This window comes from Rhodnius prolixus, unplaced genomic scaffold (assembly GCF_049639745.1).
Source record: "Rhodnius prolixus isolate KJV_2025 unplaced genomic scaffold, Rpr scaffold_12, whole genome shotgun sequence".
Lineage (NCBI taxonomy): Eukaryota > Metazoa > Arthropoda > Insecta > Hemiptera > Reduviidae > Rhodnius > Rhodnius prolixus.
In genome coordinates, this window is record NW_027411635.1 from 888103 (window position 1) to 910586 (window position 22484).

General features: G+C 35.1%; 1 protein-coding gene across 1 annotated transcript; it reads left to right on the forward strand.

The window, feature by feature from the left end:
- The first annotated feature begins 968 nt into the window (after positions 1-968).
- LOC141462058 (glycerol kinase 5) lies at positions 969-20751 on the forward strand. Its single transcript, XM_074143644.1, has 10 exons — positions 969-1223; positions 5019-5112; positions 14154-14323; positions 14414-14503; positions 15477-15797; positions 17116-17242; positions 18431-18535; positions 18650-18744; positions 19216-19379; positions 20068-20751. The coding sequence occupies exons 1-10, from the start codon at positions 1116-1118 to the stop codon at positions 20372-20374; spliced, it is 1581 nt and encodes a 526-aa protein (XP_073999745.1). The 5' UTR covers positions 969-1115; the 3' UTR covers positions 20375-20751.
- The last annotated feature ends 1733 nt before the right edge of the window (positions 20752-22484 follow it).

A 22484-nucleotide genomic window follows, 5' to 3' on the forward strand; every position in this document is an offset into this window, starting at 1 on the left:
GGCAGCTATCAGTAATGGCCAGCGAAAAAGTCAAAGATAGTTCAAATTTTAATTTTGCTTGTATACTTCTAGAAGACACTTTAAGAAGGTTTTGGTCAAAGTCGATCCATACTACTTCATGTGCCACTCCTTCAATGGATTTTAGCATTAATTTATTTAATCCATAAAAATTCATTTCATGCAGTTCTAGGGAAGGGATGGAGAATGCAGCACAGTGAATTGCGCTATATGACCATCTGAGCAATATTTGTGAGAATCAAGGTTGTTTCTAAAATTCTGTTCAACTTGACTGGGTGTTATACGTTGCTTGTTCATATCAGATTTTTTTAAATAGTGACGCTAAATCGTCAGAAGTTCTCGAATTACAAAAAATTTACAAAAAAAAAAAACGCACAGCTCTTTTCATATGCTGATATGTGTGAACTAAAAACAAAATAAGAAGTGGCTGGAAAACATAATAGCTACGGTTGATGATTAAGTGAGAAGAAAAAAAAAGTAGGCTTTCTTACACCTAGTCTTTTAAAATATACGTCTAGTCACCTTAGAGGGAATTAAAAAATAACCCTGGGGCTAGTTATTTTTGTTCTTAGAACCCTTGACAATGTCTATTTTACAGACTAAATAAAAATGGTTTTAAACAAAAAACTAGTAATTATGAAAAACTAATATCTTTAATCGGTGGGGAGCCCCTTCCCAAATTGCGTTAGTACGTTTTTGGGTCCTACCACCAACACTATTCTCTTACTCTCCGGCATATAATTATGATTATTTAAGAATTCAATATTTTTGTTGACTTTTTGCATTTTCCACTGTACTACGTAAAATCCTGTTTTTAGAATTATAATTCGTTCAAGGTGATAGATAAACAACCTTTTTACTTGTTAATTATCGATTCTTATTTTTATTGTTTGTTTTTTTAAGTATAAAATTACCTTACCCTGTTATCAGCTCATTAGTGTGAGGGTTATTTTGATTATGTAATTTTTTTAATAAGTGTGTTGGTAAATTTTACTTTCTAGGGGCCAAAATCCAATATTTTTTTTATTCAGTCTCTTTAGGAACAAAATAATAATAGTGCCTTAAGATATTTTGAAGTGATAATAGAAATATTCGTTATGTCTAATGAAATCTCTTATATAGCTTCATTAGATATTGGGTCAACTAGGATTAAATGCCATATTTTTGATAATTATGGAAACACTGTAGGAAAAGGTAGCGGAGATGTAAGTATTTTTTGTTTTAAGTAGTAATAGGTATTACCTTTATTTTAAATTGATGGGCTGCATTATAAAAACAAAATATTGTTTTTGTTATTTATTAGCTATTTATAAGATTATGTTTTTAAATATTAAATTACCAAGTAGTATTTAAAAATTCAGACGACCTAGCCTCATAACATTGTTTCCAGATTAATGAAGTGTATGTTAGAAGGTTCTGTTTTTACAATGGCTGATCAGGTTTGGTAGTATAATAATAAATAGAGAATGACATTGGGCATCCTTCATTCTTAGATACTAACTTATTACAGCAACTGAAGCAGTGGATCTTTGCACCAGCAACAGAAACTGTGTCGCACTGCTGCCACAGGTTGGCATAAAAAAATTCACATTAAAGGCCTCCTGAAGATACATATTTGAGAAAGAATTAACGAAATACAGGGTGTCATTTATTTCTCTAAAAAATCATGCAATTATATCTGAACTTTATACTCTATTTAGTTAAGTACGCTCTATTTAGCTTTGGACTGAATAATATTCCAGCATGGTGAAGTAGGTAAAGAGTACTTCTTCAGCAAGACCAGTAGAAGAATCTTCTCAAAATTGAAGCGATCGCAAATAAAGATATTCATGACGGCAACATATTTCTCACACATAACTTTCTGAATATTTACCTGAAATTAAATAGCTTTTTCAGATTCCGTTCTGAAGGAATTGCTTCAGTGAGTGATTCAACAGCTGGAAAGAAGGTGAACTTAAATCAATGACATTAAAATTTATAAAAGGAAATATAAAACTGTTTTTTTAATGAAGAACTTTCATGTATTTTTGATACACTTCATTAAAATATGTTTTTTATAAATTCTGTCGTAAAACAGATTACTAATAGGGAGATAGAAACTTACAGCAGAAGACCAAAATCAGGCCCAGTCGGGCTCATAAGTTACTTGGATGAGGCATTGTTTTTTAATTATAAAGGTATGCTTCAAAACTGATACGATTTCAACTTCTTCATGCGTTTAATTGAGTTCAGTTGATTCACGAATTCAAGTTATGGCAATGCAAAATTTCACAAATTTAGCCATCAGTGCTTGGGTGCACTATAAGCCATCAAACATTAGTGGATAGAAATCCCAGATCAGAGAAGGCGAATAAGTTCATCGATCAAAAACCTACTTGGCTACATGCCCAAGTTCTTTCTAGTAAAGTAAAGTAATCGCATATTTTTTCAGGCGGGGCTTAACGTCCAACTACCAATTAGGTGTCGTGGACGGAGGCGACTAGCAAACATACTTTACTGTAAATTTCTTTTATTAACAATTAAATAAAATCCAAGGCTTAAGTCCGGGAATCGAACCCAGTACCACAATACATATTAACTTCGCAGGTCTCGCCTCTAACCGCTCGGCTACCGTGGCGCCTTGTTCTCTCTAGTATAGTAAGCCACTTCAGGGTAACCAAAAATAGCATAACTGAGTCTGTCACTGATCACTAAGTTTGAGCACAAAGTTATATAAGGAAGAAGAGAAAACTTGCTCTGCTCGCATGTGTCATAGTGAAGAGCTTGTGTGACTAAGAGTTCGACTCTTCATGAATATAAATTTATGGTGTCGTCAAATCCAAGTTTAATCAACTTACTGGAGGAGGTACTACAATAGATGGCGTGGGCATTTGGCCAACGCTGACAGAATCTAATTTAAAAAATAATTACAGTGAAGCAGCTGTGCTTAAGAAGAGATTTTGTGGTCCTACATCACATTTATCACAATAAAGTTCATATATTTCGAACCTTTTCCATTTTAGATAAAAAACTTACTTAGTTTCCGCTTCATCTACCTTGAGGTGTGGAGGTGTTTAGAGAAATTACACATTTTATAATTTACGGTTGAGCCAGTAGTATGGTTAATATAATGCTATACTTTTATTTAATGCTAATGAGAACCACTTCTTTCTGTGGCTAGATCAACTTGATTTTTAGATGAGAGATATGGGTTTCATTAGTGGGTAATTGCTGGAACACACATGTTTATTTAAAGAAAAAACTAAATAAAAGTATATATAATAATTTTAGGTTGTTATATCAGTTTGGTAATAGATGAAACATATTAAAGTAATAAAATAAAAAATTTTTCTCAATAATTTGCTTATCGAAAATTGAATCATTGTTTTAGGTCAATATTAAGTTATTGCGAATAACAAAATGCAATCAAAGTAAGTAACTTAGTTGACTGAAATTTTAATTTTTAGTCGAGGTTGGTATTTATTTGTTTGTAATGAAACATTACAGTGCAGTTATTACACTTTCTTTTACTGCTAATAAGGTAAGAAGGTATTAAATTCAAATTTAGCATTGGTTTAGGTGCTTCTAGGCAGGTCCCGGCAATATCAGTTTTGGCTAAAATAAGTTATTGTTGAAAATGAATGAAATTCCGTGTTTGAAGCAAAATACTCAACCGAATGTTATCCTTTACCGAATGATTGTTAATTCTGAAAACTGCTATTACAAGTATCAATAAATCTGTGTACTTATTGTACACAAGTTCTTTTTATCTTTCATGTGAAACTTTTGCCAGAAAAATTCTAATTAACTTCCTCCGTCTAATCTGATACTTCCCCAATCAAACTCTGCGCATCAACAACTTTACTCTTTCGTTTCCGATCTGATTATCTCTCAACATGGAAAATTCCACTCCAGTCTTTTCACTCAATACCAATTCCCTGATATCCTAATTATCAGCTTTCACCCTAAGCCTGAAAACCCTAAAGCATAATAGCCTAAAGATCATTTAGTTAGTTTAACCTAAATGGCTTGAAACAACAAGTAGAACTATAACGCTGGGCTGTGAACTTCATCAGGTCCACATGTATTTAGTATAAAAATGCACTCATTAACGCTGTCCAGTAGCACAGTTGTATAAGGGTTGATCGTGAAAAATTGCGTAGCGTTGACGTACAAATAAACTTTGCAAACTTTGTTCTCGTTTCCTATAAAAGATAAAATGCCCCAATTTTCTTTAAATTATATGGCAAATCCTCCTTTATAACTGCGATTTTTCTTGTTGTGCTATTGTACAGCTGTAAAGTGATAAAACGGAAAAACAAAATGTTTGATTGTTCAATTAAACATGATAACTATATAAAAATCAGTAAGTCTAAAATTGCATATGAGAATTCTTGGCGAGAAAGTGGTTGGGCCTCTCTCTAAGGTGAAATTCAGTGTAATTGACTTTTCATCTGCGGTCAGTGATTTACTTTAACTAGATGGGGTAATTGCAGACACAGACATATATATATGTTTTATATGTATGTAATGTATCACTTCCATTTGAAATATTTTTCTAGAAAAAGTGAATTTTCATGGCTTGGGCTGGCTATGGAATAAAGTTTGTGCCGTCGTACCGTTTTTAAACCTGCAAGATAGGCAACTGACTGCAGCTTACTTCTATCTAATTTGTCTATTTAAATGATATTTAGTGAATAAAGAAAATGTTTCAAAATGCAATTATTGCAGTAAGAGAAAGTCGTATGTGTGTATGTGTGAAAATTTATTAAGCTGACTTACTTGTTTTGCATCATTGATGAATTGTCTGTAGTTGTAATTGTATGTTTTTAACACATTGAACTGTTGAATTTAGTTGAGTTGGACGGTTTTAATTAGTTGAATAGTTTGTCCAATAAACTGTTTATACATTTGTTTGCTAATTTAACTCTGATATGTCTTTTTTGAATCGGAAACTTTTTGGAATCCAACATTTCTGTAATTTAGCTGACCCAATTTTATTAATGTGTGCTACATTGCAGATACAATTATTGTATCCAGAGCCGGGACACGTTGAGATCCAAGCTGATCACTTGTGGAGTACAATTGTGTCGGTCATCAAGGAAGCAATTGCTGGTAATTGGGATAATTATATTTCGTTTCACTTATTTTAGAAACAATTTTTTTTTTAATTTTATTTGCGACTGTACATATATCATTTAGCGAATGTGTATACAAATGAAAATTTGAATTGTGTCACAGAGCTCAGTGCTCAGTGCCACAACCGGGATGACATGATGAGAAAAACTAGCCAGCGCTGGAACTCTACAGGAACTTGGAGGTTGGGAAGCAATGAGATCACGTGGCCAACGCCGTTTTAAGCGACATGGAGGATTGTCAGAATGGGACGATGTGGATAGTGATTGAGCCAGGATATTAGGGTGTTCGGTGAGTTTGCTGTGGAAAGTTATGAATCGGGTGTGGATTTTCTCATTTACATTGGGAATATTGAGATCGTGATAGAGGGTGCGGTAGGAGACATAAAACGGTGCGTTAACGATTCGGCGGAGGAGTTTGGACTGAAATGATTGGATAGGTTGGATGGTTTGGGGGAGCCCCACAATTCTGCTCCATATGTTCATATTGGGCGTAATAGAGTTTTGTAAAAAATAAGTTTTTTTGTTTGTTCATGGAGGCTCGGTCCAAGGAGCCTCCTTAGTAGTCCGTAACGTCTGTTCAGTTCTTGTCTTTTAAGTCTTTTGTGAGGGTTCCATTCTAGACGGCTGTCTAGATAGAGTCCTAGACACCTGTGTGGAAGTCAGTAGGTCAGTATTGTGTGGAGGGCAGGTCTGTCTTCTTAATGTGAATTGTCACTTGAATACATTTGGTAGTGTAAATTTTAATCCTCCATGTTCTGCACCAAGCTTCTGTGAGCTCAAGGTGTTCTTGGCAAAGTTAGAGACGAATAGGATCAGGGTAGGAAGATAATATGGCGGTGTCATCGGCGTAAGTTGTGATTAAGGTTTGGGGATGGGTAGGGACATCAGCAGAATATTGTTGGATTGGGTATTGGATGGAATTTGAAGAGGTCAACAGCCTCTTCTACCTCATTGGGCATGTTGAGTGAAATATTCAGGTTAAGGGAATCATTTAGAATCTGTTGGAATAGGTCCCAATTAACCAGGCCTTGAGTCAAAAGTGGCCTGGGAATGGGGATTATATTGAGATTGAGGAGAGTGGTCTGAGGATAATTCATTCAATGCCTGGTCAGATGAAAAAATAGCTCCTGCTTCAGAGGTGATAAACAAGTCCACTATATCGGGACTACGGTTGGGATCGGAAAGCCAGTATGTAGGGTAAGCAGGAGACAAACTGGAGAAATTATATGAAAGGATAAGGTTGTGTAAAAGACGACCACGGGAATTGGCGACCCCGCTGCCACATTGCAGATGCAGTGGTAGTCTCCGTCTGCAATAAAACGGGGACCAAGGGTTTGGTAGAGGGACCTTAGTTGACGATAATATATGGTGGTGGAAGGGGAGCAGTATTATACTGCTGACAAAATTAGAGGAAAAGGAAAGCATGAGAGAGATATTGCAGTAAGTTGATAAGACCCGGTTGATGTAAGGATGTGCTCGTGATGGGATAGGGAGTTGGCGGCGAGGATTGCAGAGCCACCTTGAGCTCTCTGTCCAGTATAGTTAGTCCCGTAAGTGCGGTAACCAAGTATGTAGAAGTGATGTTTGTCAGTCAAGACGTATCTGTAATAAGTGCTATGTCAACTTCTCTGTCAATCAGTAGAACTTCTAGTTCTTGTCGGTGAGCAGATACTCCGTTTGCATTCAAGAGCAGTACTGTGAGCGGTTTGCCAGAGGTTGGGTTTATCGGTTGAGCTTGGGAAGAAATTCAGAAACAAGATTGGTGAGAACGGTAATTAAGGATCTGAAATCATTGAGGAAAGAGGTAAGGTGAGAAGTGATGTCCATGTAAGGAGGAGGAACAGGTCTTTGTGCAGGAATAGGTAGATAGTTGGCCGGGGTAGAAGGGGCGGGAGTAGGAGTTGGCTTGATTGAGACAGGAATGAGTTTGGTCAGTGTAGGAGTGGGAACATGTCTGGTTGTGGTACTGGCTATTTGGGCGTAGCTAGTTGTCTGTCTTCTTTGAAATGATTGGCTTGTTGACGTTTGAAAGTTGAGATGAGCGGCTGGGTTACTGAAATAGCATTTTTTGGGGTTTCCTGTCTTTGTTTAGTGAGTGAACGCATTTCTCTTTGTCTTTTCAGTTCCTTGTGGGTTTCACAACCCTTGAAGGTGGTTGAGTGGGGGCCTCCATATAGTTCGCATGTGGGGGAAATGTCAAGTGGTTTGTGCAACTGGCTGAAGAGTACGAACCTGCACATTTGGCACACCTAGTAGGATGGTTGCAATAAGTTCTTATGTGCCCAAGTTCTTGGCACGTTGCACATTGAACTATGTGCGTCCTTTTCCGGGGCTCCTCTATGTTAATCTTATTATAGAGAAGGTAACGCAGTTTGAAGATATCTTGGCTGGCTTTTGCGTTGGCGAGGTCGACAGCAAATAAAGGAAGCGGGGCTCTAGTTATATACACTTGGTGCGCCCTGATTGCTTGAAAGTTTTGGCTAATTAGCTCTTTTTTAATTTCCTCAGGTGCTGTAGTCTAATGACGAATAATAATAATAATAGTTTATTTTATTTTTATTTATTTATTGCACTAGAAAATTTACAGTTCTATGGCAAAGGAGTGGGAGCCCAATACAAATTTATAAAAAAAAAGTACAATAATGAGCAAAAATAAGAAAAACACTTCTTGAAAAAACACTGAAACAAAAAAAAACAAAAATAACTCAGACATAGACATTACACTTATATTAATATAAATGATATAGTAAACAAGAAAAGAAGAAACGCAATACCTAGAGTGCAAAATATTGACAAACAGTAAACCATCTGACAATCTGACTTAATTAAACAGACAAACTGAAATTACTTATTTATTATACATCCTTTTAATTATTGTCTAAGACGAATTTAATATTGGTCTGTAGCATTTCTTAGTTTTAATGTAATAATAAGAAATTTATATAAAGCATTAATTTTAATAAAAAAATTACCGTTAGCTCCTCAGGTGACTCGCCATGTATTTTAAGAAATTAACTCAATGTTTATTTCTTTGTGAAAATGCAGGACATTAAAACAGAAAATGAGGCAAGTCATCTTAATGATTTTCGCTGCAATGCGAACAAAATTTGAGGGGGGTAAAAATAATATTTTTTGCGCCTAAAAAGAATTCTGCAAAAATTAGTACCTGACAAACGAATTTGAGCTGTAGCTCTAAGCTTTTCTATGTCGCAATTAACAGTTAGATAAGTTTCAAAGGCACCCAGCGGACTGATATGTCTGTAAAAGGTATAATAAGAGCTGTTTTTAACGGAGTCGACATTAAGAGAAAGTAAGTGACTATGAAAACTTTGAAACATATCATTTTTATGAGATTTAACGGAATGTAAGTTTTGGTTATTTAGGAGGTACTCAAAGCCAATGGTTGACAAGTAATGTTTTAATTGTGTATACCAATTGAAAGGCAGACTACTAGCTTCAAAATCTATTAGTCTGGAGTAACAAAGTTTAGGGAGCCTCTCCTCTTCCGTGGCTAATAGTTACATCCACCACATCATAGGTTTGAAAATTTTAAGTTTATAGTGAATTCTTCCAGTCTCTAATCGAGTATATGCATTGGGGTTGAGGGGGCAATTTCAATAGAGTTTTGAAAAAAATGAATTGCCCATGCTCCACTTCATTAGCATATTGACAGCCCCATACTTCAGACAGGTATAACAATGCACTTTCAGCGAGAGACTCAAACAACGAAACCTTAAAACCCCAGGAATCTGATTGCGTTTTTGCTAAAATGTTCATAACGGCTGAGTTAGCACACATAAATTAACTCAGAAAGTGCTTTGTCGCAATTCTAAACACCGCTGAAGAAGAGAATGAAACTCCTAAATAAATGATTTATTAGAAATATTAATGCGAGAATTTTTATAAACAAAGTTTGGACATTTAGGCAAACGACCTCCTGTGTGAAATGTGAAATGGAACTATGAAAGTTTTATTAAGGTAACTTTAAGACTATTGCAGTCACAATATTTTTCCAACTTTAAATTAAACTGAGCATCAGTCCAGGAGGTACTCAGAAGGACGGTGTCATCCGCATACATTATCATATTTACACCTCTTTTGGAATTTAGGCTGAAACCTTTTGTTCCATTCAAGGCAATGTACACGACCATATCCGAGGAATAAAGAGCAAAGAGTAAAGGGCTCAAGACTTTGCCCTGAAGTTCACCTTCATTAACCAGTATCTCTGAGGAAAGCTGACTCCCTTGCGACAACATAACAGACTGGTCTTACATGGCCATTAAAATTCGCAAGGTCCGACCACCTTAGTTAACGAACACCTTAGTTATCCGAAGCTGTTTATCTTGTCCCATAATTTATGGTGTTGAACAGTGTCGAAGGCTCTTCTGAAGTCTATAAATTTTCCAAAAATTTTGCTTCTTTTTATCCTCAACTGAAAAGAAATTATTGCCGACAAAGTAAACACTGCATCCCGACATCCACTTTCCCTCCTAGAGCCCATCTGTTCTTCCGGAATTAATTTATTGTACCCAGCCCCATTCATAGAGTCTATTATAAATTATGTAAGTAAATATTTTGGAAATAGTATTAAAAATAGCAATAGCTCGGTAGTTTAAAGGGTCACTAACATCACCTTTCTTATGAAAAAGTCGCATTTTTATTTTACTCCAACTTTTGAGAATATCTTCGTTTAGCCAAATCTTATTAAATCAATTAAGCAGGTAATGAAGCCAGGCAGAGGGGAGGTGTTTAAAGCATTCGTTTCGTCCAAGCCGACGGCCTTATTGTTTTTATACTATGTTATTCTGTTATACAGTTCGAGAGATATTTCTTGATCAAGATAGGAGCGAATAAAACCAAAGAAATGGATATTTATCTTGGGTTTAGTAGGCATAACGTTATGAAAACTGCTCCCAATCTAACAATGATGTGGGACAGTTATTGAGCGACTTTCTTTGGCGAAATTTATTTATAACGGACAAAAAGTTTGAGGGATTATTTAAGTTTCTATGGAAGCATTTCACCTGTTAAGCGAATTTATTATTTTTTATTAATGCTCTATACTGTTTCTGTGAATCTAAGTATCTGTTTAAATCAGAATTTAGTTTAAATTCACGATACACTTAAAACATCTTATTCAATTTTTGTTTGAATAATTGGCAATCTTTATTATACCACTTTTTGTTATTGTGTTTCATAATAGGGTTATAGTGTTTTTTACGATTACATTAGATAATAGCATGGCATCCAGAATGGTCAAATAAAAATGATCATACAGTTAATTAACATTATTGCTATTAAAATAAATATTTGAACTATTTTCCAGATAACTAAATTGCGATAAATTTAGAATACTTCTGTTAATAATATGCGTGTAAGTTAGTTCAGTACTTTTTTGAAGGAATTTTTTTAGTCTGTTTATTAATTAACAACTGCACTTCGCTAGGTGAAACAGTGTACTATATCCGTAAATGTTCCAAAAACATACAGATAGATCAGGTCTCAAATTTTGGGGGAAAAAAGACTTGTTGGTGAAAAAAGAATGCATATCACTTGATTTTAATTTCTTCAGTTTCCTTTTATTTGAACTCAGAGAGCCTGCATTGGACGAACAGTCTGTACCTTCACTATCTTGGCATGAAAGTTCAACCTCGTGCGAAATTGAAGGTTACTTACACTTGATTTCAAAGTCGAAAACGAATGTAATCAGAATCATATCTGATTACCACAGTTCTAGAAGTTTCATTGTTGCGTGCATAAACTTTACCGTTTCTAAAACCAAATAAATTTTAATTTATTCTCTCTTCTTAGCTCCTTTCCTCGGTGTTGGCTCCTTTTTACTCGCCGGGCGCCTACCGCCATGGACGAGATTAAGCGCCGGCTGGTGTAACATAGCAGTCAAGTCGTGATGGCAGTACCCGAGCTTTTGCTCATAACCTGCTGGATTGTTAAATCATCGATTGTCAGTTCCGAAGAAACTTCTTATTGTGCATCTTGGCCTGCTTATAAGTAAGCAGTTGGCCACTGTCCGCCACGTGGAGGCGTGCACAATCTCATGCTATTTTGTACTAATTAATTTCTCCTCCTCTCCTAAAATACTTAAAAAAGAGATTAAACGCCCTAGACCAAGTCCAACTAAATCCGTCGCATTCCTCTTCTCTTATCCAAAACATTTTTATCGAATTCTTTGCATGCCTGGTACATACCTCTGTTAATCAAAATGTTCTCGTAAAACAAATCAGTCATCAAATACCTTATACCAACTTTTGTAATTAAATCAGTTCTTTCATTTTCATATAAGGCAGAGTTAAACAGCAGATGCTCAGACGTCACAGAACTGCCACAAAGACAGTTCTCTTCTTCTGTTAATCCTAACTCTTTAAGCTTTGCATCAAACGGTCCATGACAAGTCAGGAAACATGTAAGATCAAAGGTTGGATCGTGACCATCCTCGGTAAAAAACCTAATTTGGGAAAAAACCTAGTGGTAATTCTGCCTTTCGCACTATTTTCCCATCTTGTCTGCCAAATATTCATCAATTCAAGATCTAAGTTTCTCATCCTGAGCATCAAATTATAATTTCTCGTATCACCTGCTTGATCCGGACATTCTTTTCGTACAATTCCATGAATAGTATGTCCTCTTCCTTTGCTGTATAATATCGTTGTGCTGCTCTAACAATTTCTAGATCCAAAGGCTTACTGCATTGTATTTTTCCGCCCACCCAGCCAATCTCGTGTTAAGTATGTATGTAAAAATTTTAACTATTCTATTAACCAAAGATATACGTAGGTCTATAGTATAACGGGTTAGCCGGATCGCCCTTCTTATAAAACATCTTTGTACTTACTTTGTTACGATTTAGATAACATTTCACATCTACTTCTAACATGTCCGGTACTCAATCAATATAGAAACAAGTTCATCACTCAGTATTTCTCTCACCACCCTGGTAGTGATAATAGTAATAAAATTTCAGATCTATTGACTATAGATGATCGAGATAATGAAAAAGTCAATAATATTTTTCTATTTGTCACTAATTGTCTCAAATTTAGAAAAATAGTGCTACAATGAAACTTCCTTGCTCACCTTAACTTATCAATGTAGCAATAACAAGAAAAAAAACAATTAAAAGAAGCCATGTTAGCAAATTCCCTATTGTATCAATTGTTATTTTATTTTAAGTAGATTACCTTCTTTATTGCAGAGAACTATTCAGTTGTGTTTCTTATTTTCATTTTTTATTTTATGATTTATTTTTCTATATCTTGTTCTGATTTTATTTTGTTTTATTTTATTTTATTTTTTTTACTTATGCTTAAAAAATTATTCTCCTCAGTTAATTTAAATAATACTTGATATTTTATTTCTTTACTAATCTTTAATTAATTATTGTAATAAAGTATTATATTTTTTGTATTTATAAATTTGTAAGGTCAACCCTTGCTATGAGATCTGTATCTCTTTAAGCAATAAAGATTCATTCATTCATTCATTCATACTTACTTTGTTACATCGTGGAGGGATAACTTCTTTATTCCAAAGGTTATTAAACATATGTATTTAACACATAATGCACCCAAACAGGGGGAAGGTGTTTATAAAGCTCATTTATTATTAAATCCGGTCCCGGGGCTTTTTTCCCTTTTGCCATACTAATATTATACTGAAGTTCCTCCAGAGTACAATCAAAATCCATCTCGGGGCAGTGACTCCAAAGAAATAGACATCATCAAACACATATTCAGGAAATAATTTATTATAAAAATTTTCCCAAATCTTCATACATAAAACATTTCTAGGTTGCCCACTTCTTCTGATATCACAAAAGTATCAACTTTAAGGTTATTAAAATATTTCACTTTAAATTATGAATTACACAATTAATTTTCAATATTTTAGAAAATTGATAACACAAATTCCAAACATTTCTTAACAAAAGTTTCACAAAAAATCGCGTTCAAAAACTACTATTTTACCTCTAAAAAGTAGTCACAAAAGAGCACCAAGCAAACGACTGTACTCTCTCAAATCTCAGGGTCAACTCCGGCCTCTGATGACTACTCTATAACATTTGTCCTCGTTGAGTTGATAACAGTGAAAATCTTGATTATTTTGTTGCAAATATTTCACTACCTTTCGGTAACTGACACTGTCGTGTTTTCAATCAAAAACGACAGTAGAATTTATTATGGCCGACCACATTTCTTAAATAATGGCATAGATATAATATTAATATTTTTTACTGCAATCGGCGGGGGTTTGGGGGTACTTTTATCATTATTTATTTTATTTATGGGTGCTGTCAACTTTGTTCACGTGTCGATAATTTGAAAGACTGCAATACCTCCCCTTCGTAAGAAAGAGTTAGAGCAGGGCAACGAGCAGGCAAAGCATTTAACACTAACCTCTTCATCCGGCCAAATTTTTTCAGAATCGCGCTAAGATTTATAGAGTTATTAATAATTTTACAAGGGGACTCTCATATCTTCTCCCATAAGATGCATGACTACATTAAAAGACACATCTACATTATATTATATTGGAATTTAATGAAATTAATGAATTTTGAATAGTGCACGAGTTTAGGCGCTACGTTGTTCACAAAAAAGGTAACAATTTGAAGAAGAATGAGAACAAGAACAGTTTCTGAAAATACCATTTTTTGTCAATTTTGGGTAACGATTTTCTCGAAATCTACTTAATCTGCTAGGTTGTACAAAATTATAGTTATAAACGAGGAAATGCTCTTTATTTTAAAGAAAATTTGAGAATTTAATCTCTCTTGGAAAAAGAGGAAAAAATTGTCAAAGGTGGGTGTTTTTCCAGCAGTTTTTGATGATCAACTGTTGTTCAATCTGTCCTACCGGAATAAAAGAAACCGCGGTCGTAAGCTTTGCTCTAATATGCTACAGTAAGTAAAATGTTAAGATTTACTCATTTGACTCTGAAATGAAACAACTATAATTTATAACACATTTTATGTGTAATACTAACAAGTTATTTGGTTTCTAGACTCTGGTGTGAGTGTAAATGAGATTAAGTGCTTAGGACTGTCGTCGCAACGATGTACCTTCATCACTTGGAACAGAAAGAATGGCCAGTGTTACCACAACTTCATCACGTGGAAAGATCTTCGTGCAGATCAGATGGTCAAAGAGCTAAACAATTCCTTTGTCATGAAGGTTTGTTTAAATTTAATGTTCAATGTAACGTGAATTTAATGAATCTATGGATTTTATAAAATTGAAATTTATATTCTACGTCTGTTCTAGGCTATAAGATTTGCTTCTAAATGCATCTACAGTTTTAGCCGATCTAAGAGGTATTTGGCAGGAAGTCTGGTCAAGTTCATAAACCCTCAGGTTTGATTATACTTGGTTTATATATCTTTTATAAAGTGGGAAGCTTTTATCAACTAATAGTCCACTGTGTATTGTAGACAGCTACTCAATAGTGGGAAGTGGACTAGCCATCTTGGCGTCCCTTTGGGGTGTCTGGCCTAACAATAAAAAAAAACTCATTGAAAGCCCAGCATTGTGAGCAACATTATACAATGGGCCTCCTCCAGATGAGTGCGATTGTTTGGGTTTCACTGTTGGAATAGATCGTAACAGAGAGTGTTATAAAAACCTGTGCGGTAATTGAATTACAATTCGAAAATGTTTTTTTATTCACTTATAAACTTATTGTTGGAAATATGACAATCATTTTTATATACCTTGAACCCATCTGTGAGCCAACTAGTCCAAGCTTCTAGAATTACCAATTGAGTCAATGAACCCAAATATCCTTATGTCTATTCCTTCCTTTTTTTTTTACCAGATAAAAAGTAGGCCTTGGAGAAGAAAGAAGAGATGTTAAAGGATGCGGTTGAGTGCCCAAGCTGGGTCTGAGAGAAGTTTAAAATTCCAATCTTCCATTAATGAGTACGTTTATTTGGTATAAGAGGCTTCGGTTTGTCTTTGCTGAAGGAGTTTTTACGACTAGCTAAAGTTGGCTACGTTTCCACCGAACTTGGAGTTAGGCATTCTAGCTTTGTAGATTAGAGTAATTAGGTACCAACTCCAAAAAAAAATAAAAAGAAAAGAATTTTCATCATTATTTTCTCAAGTAATTGTCTTCATTTGAAGCGTACCGCTGCTTGGCATCATTAATCCTTTGTTTTTTTTTGGAGCAATAGTTGAAATAAATTTTACCTAAATCGCGTGAGGCTTTTAAAAGCCATTTATTTTCAACCGTGAACTGAAAATAAAAGGAGTAGCTAATAAGAAAGTTTTGTTAAATGCTCAATTTGTCTTTCACTCTTGCAATATTTCTGTGTTTAATACCTTCTAGGTAGCAGTACGACTGATGTGGGTGTTGAAGAACATCGATGGGATCGCTAAAGCTGTGGAGAATGGCGATGTCCAAATAGGCACTATGGACACGTGGGTTTTGTTCCGCCTAACTGGAGGCAAGGTGCATGTCACAGACATGTCCTGTGCTTCGGCTACTGGACTCTTCGATCCGTTCACGCTGTCCTGGGCCGGATGGGCGCTCAAACTATTGGGCGTGTCGACCTCTATGCTGCCAGATATTGTCGATTCTGTAGGAGCAAATCATCTTGGATTCGTGGAACCATCAATACTTGGTGCCAGTATTCCAATAACTGCTTCGGTAAGAATTTTATTTTTTTAAATTTGTCATTTAATGACTACGTTTATGCCAAATTTTCAAACTTGAGTTTTCACCGAAAATAAATTTTTTGAGGTCTTACAGCAATGAAAGTGCGCTTAAGAGTAATAACAACTATAACAATAGCGTTTATTTTAAGTGTAATATTTAAGCTCACTTGAACATTAAAAATAACAAAAAATATTTGGATATCTTTCTGTATGTATAAGCTCTCTTAAGCTAAACAAAAAAAGAATACTCCCTTTAAGAGCAATATTATTCTTTTGTTATTCTGAACCATATTTGACTGTAGTCCATTCCTCTGTTCTTTGTTAGCATTCTCGCGCTCTTCCCTGAATGTGAATACAGAGTTATATTTCAGAGTCAATATTTTCCCCTCCAGAAAATTAGGATGCAAGTAGTGCTAAAGACTTAGTTGTCTCTACACATCACATTGCACCCACCACTGGATTACCTACTGTGGCAAAAGTTTTGCAAATAACCTTGAAGCTGATTTTGGTATCCTTGTCTTTATGGTGGTGTCCACTGTAGACACCATAGTTTACCATGTTCGCTGAAAATGATCGTTTTCTCTCTCTGGCAGCCTCTTTTGTTTTTGTGGGTGTTCGTGCTTTAGAGGTAGAGTGAAGGATCCGGAAGGGAGGAAATTTCTTTCTCCGACAGACATTCCAGTCTATTGCTTTTCGTACTTATTTCTTGGTGGAAACCTGGGAAAGTAGTACCATATGCTCTTTTTCTTTAGCTATTTTATTTCCTTTTTGTACACGAATTTGTAGCCAGATTTTCTCAGCAGTGAATGCATTCCGTTTTGTAATATCGCATTACTCAATGCTATGCGCACCAGAACATTTACTGCATTTAGGTTGATCTTTACATTGAGGGCTGGAGTAACCATATCATAGACAATTAAATCATGTGCTCTTACTAAATACATATGGTTACTTTAAATCTAGCTTCATACTTTGTGACATTTATTGGTGGGACACCGACTGTCAAAAGTCAGAAAACATGCCTCGAGCGGACGAATTTTCTGCCATTCTGTTAATTCTCTTGACATTTATAACTCTGATTTCCCTCTGAATATATTCTAAGATCTCTCTTTCGGATAATGAAGGCTACATCCTCTTTATAACCTCTTTTGAAAATATTAGGTGGTCTGTGGCGCTAATGGCTACAGACGTCGATGCGCCGGAGAAAAAAAAAAAAATAGGTGGTCTGGAATGCAGGCTTTCAAATTGCTTTTCTTAAAGCAATAATGTTACTTAAGTAGTTAGTTTGAAAACCAGTACTCTGTTTCTAGGTTGCTGACCAGTCGGCTGCTCTGTTTGGCTCTCGTTGTTTCAACGTCGGGGACTTGAAGATCACTCTGGGCACGGGCACTTTCCTGGACGTCAACACGGGAAGAGAAGCTCATGCCTCAATGGAAGGTAGTTTTTTTTTTTCAATCGTATAACTTCTGCTCATTCTTCTTGAAAAAAGAAGTATTGCATTTGTCCAAAAATTCAATTTTGAGAATTCAGTAGGCGCGCCCTCTTAACATGAAAATGTCCATCGGCCTTGCGTATGAATTTAAACGGGTAATGATTTTGTAAGTAATTTAGGCCTGTACCTTCTTTCAGAACTACATTACTGACACAGCAATTACGTTTAATAGAGAACTTTGAATGCCTCAACCATGATTGTAGTATACCTCAAGTCTAATGCGACTTCTTCTTAACATATTTCTCATTGTTGAAAGAGATACATTTTCTTCCGATTTTCCGCAAACTCTGAATTTTAGCAGAATCTTTAATTAGTAATAACATTATGTCCGTCGTAAAATTGTAGGATAAAAGAGTAAAAAATGTAGATCAAAGGGAATCCCAATCCAGAACTCTTCTAAAATAAATTTTCACAAGAAACTTTAAAACAAATTGGATGCTATTGTATAAATGGTGGGTATGAGCTGGATTTTTGACCAATGGTCAAATGAAAAACCCTTCAGGACATTCGCACTTATGGTAAATACGTATGTTTACTACAATAGCACTTTAGAGGGATGGTTGGTATTTATCTATCACCTCTAGTTCAGAAATATGAGGATAGGATGGTCCTGTATAAGTCTAGTGAAGTGAGTCACCAATATGGTTAAATGTGATTGTAGAAACTAATTATGTTTACAGAAATTGCCACTAGAGTTCTTCACCGAATGGAGTATAAAGTTAGCTTATTGCCTATGTAATGGCGGCTTACAAGTCTACAATATGCCCATTCCTCTTTTATCTATTTCACGATTAAACAATCAATATTCTCAAGTTTTTTGTTTCTGTTAACGATAATGTGTAAAAAATATAGTATTATTCCAAAAGAAATATTATTTATCGTATTTTTAATAGGAAAAATCATTTAGTTTTTATCTTGTTTTGTTTTGAATTGCACATTTTTTTTCTTTCGTGTTTTAATCTCAGAAAGTATGTAGTAATTTAACAATTTTTCGGACGTGGACTCAGAAATTGGGGTAGAAAATGTAATTGCTACTAATTGCCGTTAGCGTGCTTGACTAGGCATATTATTTGAAAAGAACATTACTGATAAATTTGATTGAATCACTAATCTTGTTGAAACATATATTTCAGGATTGTATCCAGTAATCGGTTGGAAGTTTAAGGATGAACTTGTCTATTTGGCTGAAGTTGCTTCACACGACACTGGCGCACTAACACAGTGGGCTGTCGACTCAGGTGTGAAGTCATAGTTATTGCTTAGTTGGGTCACACTCCCACCGACATTGTTTCTTTATTATACTGAAATACAAACTGCTCTGTAAAATTTGCATAGTTCTTTGTTGTTTCTAGGGTTAGTGAAGGATATCAGTGAATCGGCGACAATCGCGCGCTCTATTGAAGACAACGGTGGAGTGTACTTCGTGCCAGCCTTTAGCGGGCTTCAGGTATTTACTCTTTTAATCCTAAGTATAAGGAAAAGTTGTTGAAAAGACTAAATTGAACCGAGGCAAATTATTTGTGTTACCTCTATAAACAAAAGGATTTGTTCCAAACTTCTCAGCAGGAGAGATCGAAGTTTAAGTGTATAACATTCAACATATAATATAATTTTTCAGCATAACTAAAGAACGAAAAATCCTTGTTTTCACGGATTTTGTCGGAAACAGTTCTACGGGGTTTCATTGACACTGTCTCTACATTATTTGAGTAATAATGAATAATGTAGGCCTATCACTTTTATTTTCTATATTACCAAAAAAACCCTTTAGTAGAGAGATTCTGTGGAAGCTGGCATGACACGTTTCTCTCATTATTACCTCTTTAACATATTGACAGCATAATTTGATGGCATTTTTTCAGTTTGAGAATCGTACAGGTGTTTCACATCATATTATCTGATTTTTATTGTTTTGAAGGCACCAATCAACGATTCAAGCGCCGGATCGGGCTTCATTGGCGTTAAGCCTACTTCCAGTCAGGCCCACTTACTGCGAGCAGTCCTGGAGAGTATTGTCTACCGAGTAGCACAGCTGTACGATTTGTTTGTCAAGGAGATGGACTTCACGTCAAGAATAATCAGGTAAAAGGAAATAAAAATGTTAGGGTGCATAAAAAGAAATCGAAATACTGTTTTTGAGCTAACAGTTGTTAATTTATTATTTGGTCGTAACAAAAGCTTTTACATTTTTTTGTATAATTTAGTTGAGTGAAATGTTCATGTAAACACAGCGCAGTTGCTGTACATTCGTCTCTTATTTGCGAATGGTTACTTAAAACTTTTGTAAGTAAGGGAGGGTTGCTGCAGCATTTCTGTTCTTCTAAATTTGTATCCAATAGTTAAAAAGGAAAAATAACAGTGATTTGATAAAAACTTAAGCAAATAAATAATCTTATTTCGAGTGGTTTTAAAACTACCTTTAAAAATATCCATATTTAAGTAATAAAGTAAAGTAATCGCCTATTTTTTTAGGCGGGGCTTAACGTCAAATTACCAACTAGGAGTCGTAGACGAGGATAGAAGCACATACTTTACAACTGTATTAACATTTTTTCTAACAAATAAAAAAGCTATTTGCGGGAGCTGAATTGTTCTCTTAATTACAGGCTACACTTCATAACCACTAGATCAATACCCGCTCCGTATTTAAATAAAAAATTTTTAACATGTAAAAGTTCTTTCAATAAGTAGAGAGTTCCGAATTTTTTTAATCCATCTATATTCTTTTTGCTCTATGTAAATAGTGATAGTGAATATGAAACATTGACAGAGTCGACGGCGGAGTGTCACAAAATGACTTCATATCGCAGTTTCTTGCCGACCTGACCAGCGTGACAGTAGAGAAAAATGAATCTTCGGAGATGTCAGCGCTAGGAGCGGCCTACTTGGCCGGCCTGGGTTATGGCATCTGGAAGAACAAGGAAGAATTGTCCAATTTGAAAAGGATCACCCATGAATTCAAGCCTAGGCGGGAATGTCGGGAAAGGTACCAGACAATGTTCAACAGTTGGAGACAGGCTGTGGAAAGATTCTGCGGATGGTATTCCGTTGGGAGACGTTTATACTTAAAGACTTGAATGGTTTATTTTCAGATATACTAAATAGAATTAACACATTCCAAGCAAGTGCAGCTGGTTCAGCTTTATTCTAGGTACCCAATTGCCCTCTTGGTTCAACTCCCTTAGCTCGGTGTATTTTCTATTCCTGCAGTAGCTATTTTCAAATACTGAACCAATGATGCTTCTAGGGTTTTCCTTTCCTAGCTATCTTTCGTCTGCTTCTCTGCTATAGCCATCCGATCTATCTATCGTAATAATAGCTAATTATGACCATTTCTGAATATATTCTTATTGGTAAGAAATTTTAACTTGGATTACATTTCTGACTGCAATCCTGCTTTTTATGTTTTGATTAAATTTTTTATTTATATAAATTATTTAATTTTAATATTGTTCAGGGTGTAATAAAAATGTATGCGTTTTTCATTTTTGTAATTAATTTATTTTTTCTTACCAATTAAGCCATCATTTTCACAAAACTTACAACCGGTCAAAATTTATGGCGTCCTTGCAAGTCCTTTTTATGCACGGTGCAAGTTTTTTCTCATATCTTTACCTTCACAGAACGAGAATACGAGCTAAATGGTTAGCCTGATATAAACTAATTTTTATTTATTCACATTATTTATTTATTTATTTTGTAAAACGTTGTCATAACGAATCCACTTTTTGTGGCATATTCGTTTGATGAATCGACAATCACTCGGAAGGTTAATGTTTTCCAAACTTCAAGTTGGGTGTGACATGTTTGGGCCCTAAGATGATAAAAAAATTTAGCTGCACGCATATGCCGTTTTATGGTTAGGAATATAGCATAATTTACCTGAAAGCAATAATGCTGATACAAGGATCTACTTCTACAGCTGTTTAGAAGGCGTCTTCTAAGGTGTAGAAGGCGTCCTGGATGAAGTTTACTTTACTGGCTCAAATCTATCTTCCTCCCATAAATAGTTTGGCCCAGAAGTGAGCAACTCCCAGTCCCCTATGCTCATATGCATAGGCTCATCTTATCATTTTAACCTTAACAAGTCAGTTTCCCTCTCAAAATATTTTTTTTAATCATTTAAGGCGCGTCAACATCCGAGGTTATTAGTGCCCGGAGCTTTTATCAGTGCACTGTCGGTCTCCGGACAGTGTTCGCTCGTTACAGACAACACTGTCTATCACCGGACAGTGAGCTATTTGTAAGAAGCTCCTAGGAAGAGAAAATATAAGGGCCAGCAGCTGGATTCGAACCCGGGACCTCCGCGTGGGAATCCTATACGCTAACCGCATAGCTAATCCCTTCTTTCTGTCAAAGTATTATTTAAAATTTATGGTAACTTCTAGGGTATGTGTTAATTCTATTTTGATCACAAAAAGGTTTCTTTCAGACACACGATTAACTTGTTGGAAGATAGTAGATTCATAGCTTACCTATGATAGAATCGCCGATTTCCACAGTCCCTGTTGGTACCTATCACATTGAATATAGGTTTTGGTGTAGTAGGTTCAAACGGTTATGTGAAATTAGCTATAATAGGTTTTTGCCTAGACAGCCAACTGTCTTATTGTGTTTTGTCAGATTTATTTGCCTGGTGAAAAACATAAAATCACCTTCTGGAACTTGTACATATTGCTCAATGACGTATATTCGCACCAATTTAACAAATAAGGATAAACTATTTATGAAAGTTCTTTAGTATTCTAGCAGAAACTTTTCTGCTGAAGAATACTTTCAAAAATAGCAATACTAGAATATTTAGATTTACATAGATATATATATTTTTGTACCTTAAAAATTTAATAAGGGCCTAAAACTATATGTGATTTTCTTATCGTTATAGTGTGGAAGTGGGTTTGAATTATTAATTGTGCAATTTTTATGTTTTACACATACTTTTTTGGTAAATGTGATAAGGTTGCCAAAAATTGTACTCACATATAAGTGCTCAATTAGATTTATTCAAATAAAAAAAAATTGTTGATCAGATAAAATTATTTCTGCAAGCATCGGTAATAAACTGAAAGTTAATGTTTTGAATATTATAAGTTCTATTGACGAAAGATGGCGTCATTGTCAAGCTCTTTGGGCATGTCTCGAGGACTTGTTAGCCCAGACAAGTTGGAATTTAATGAGGCGAACGAA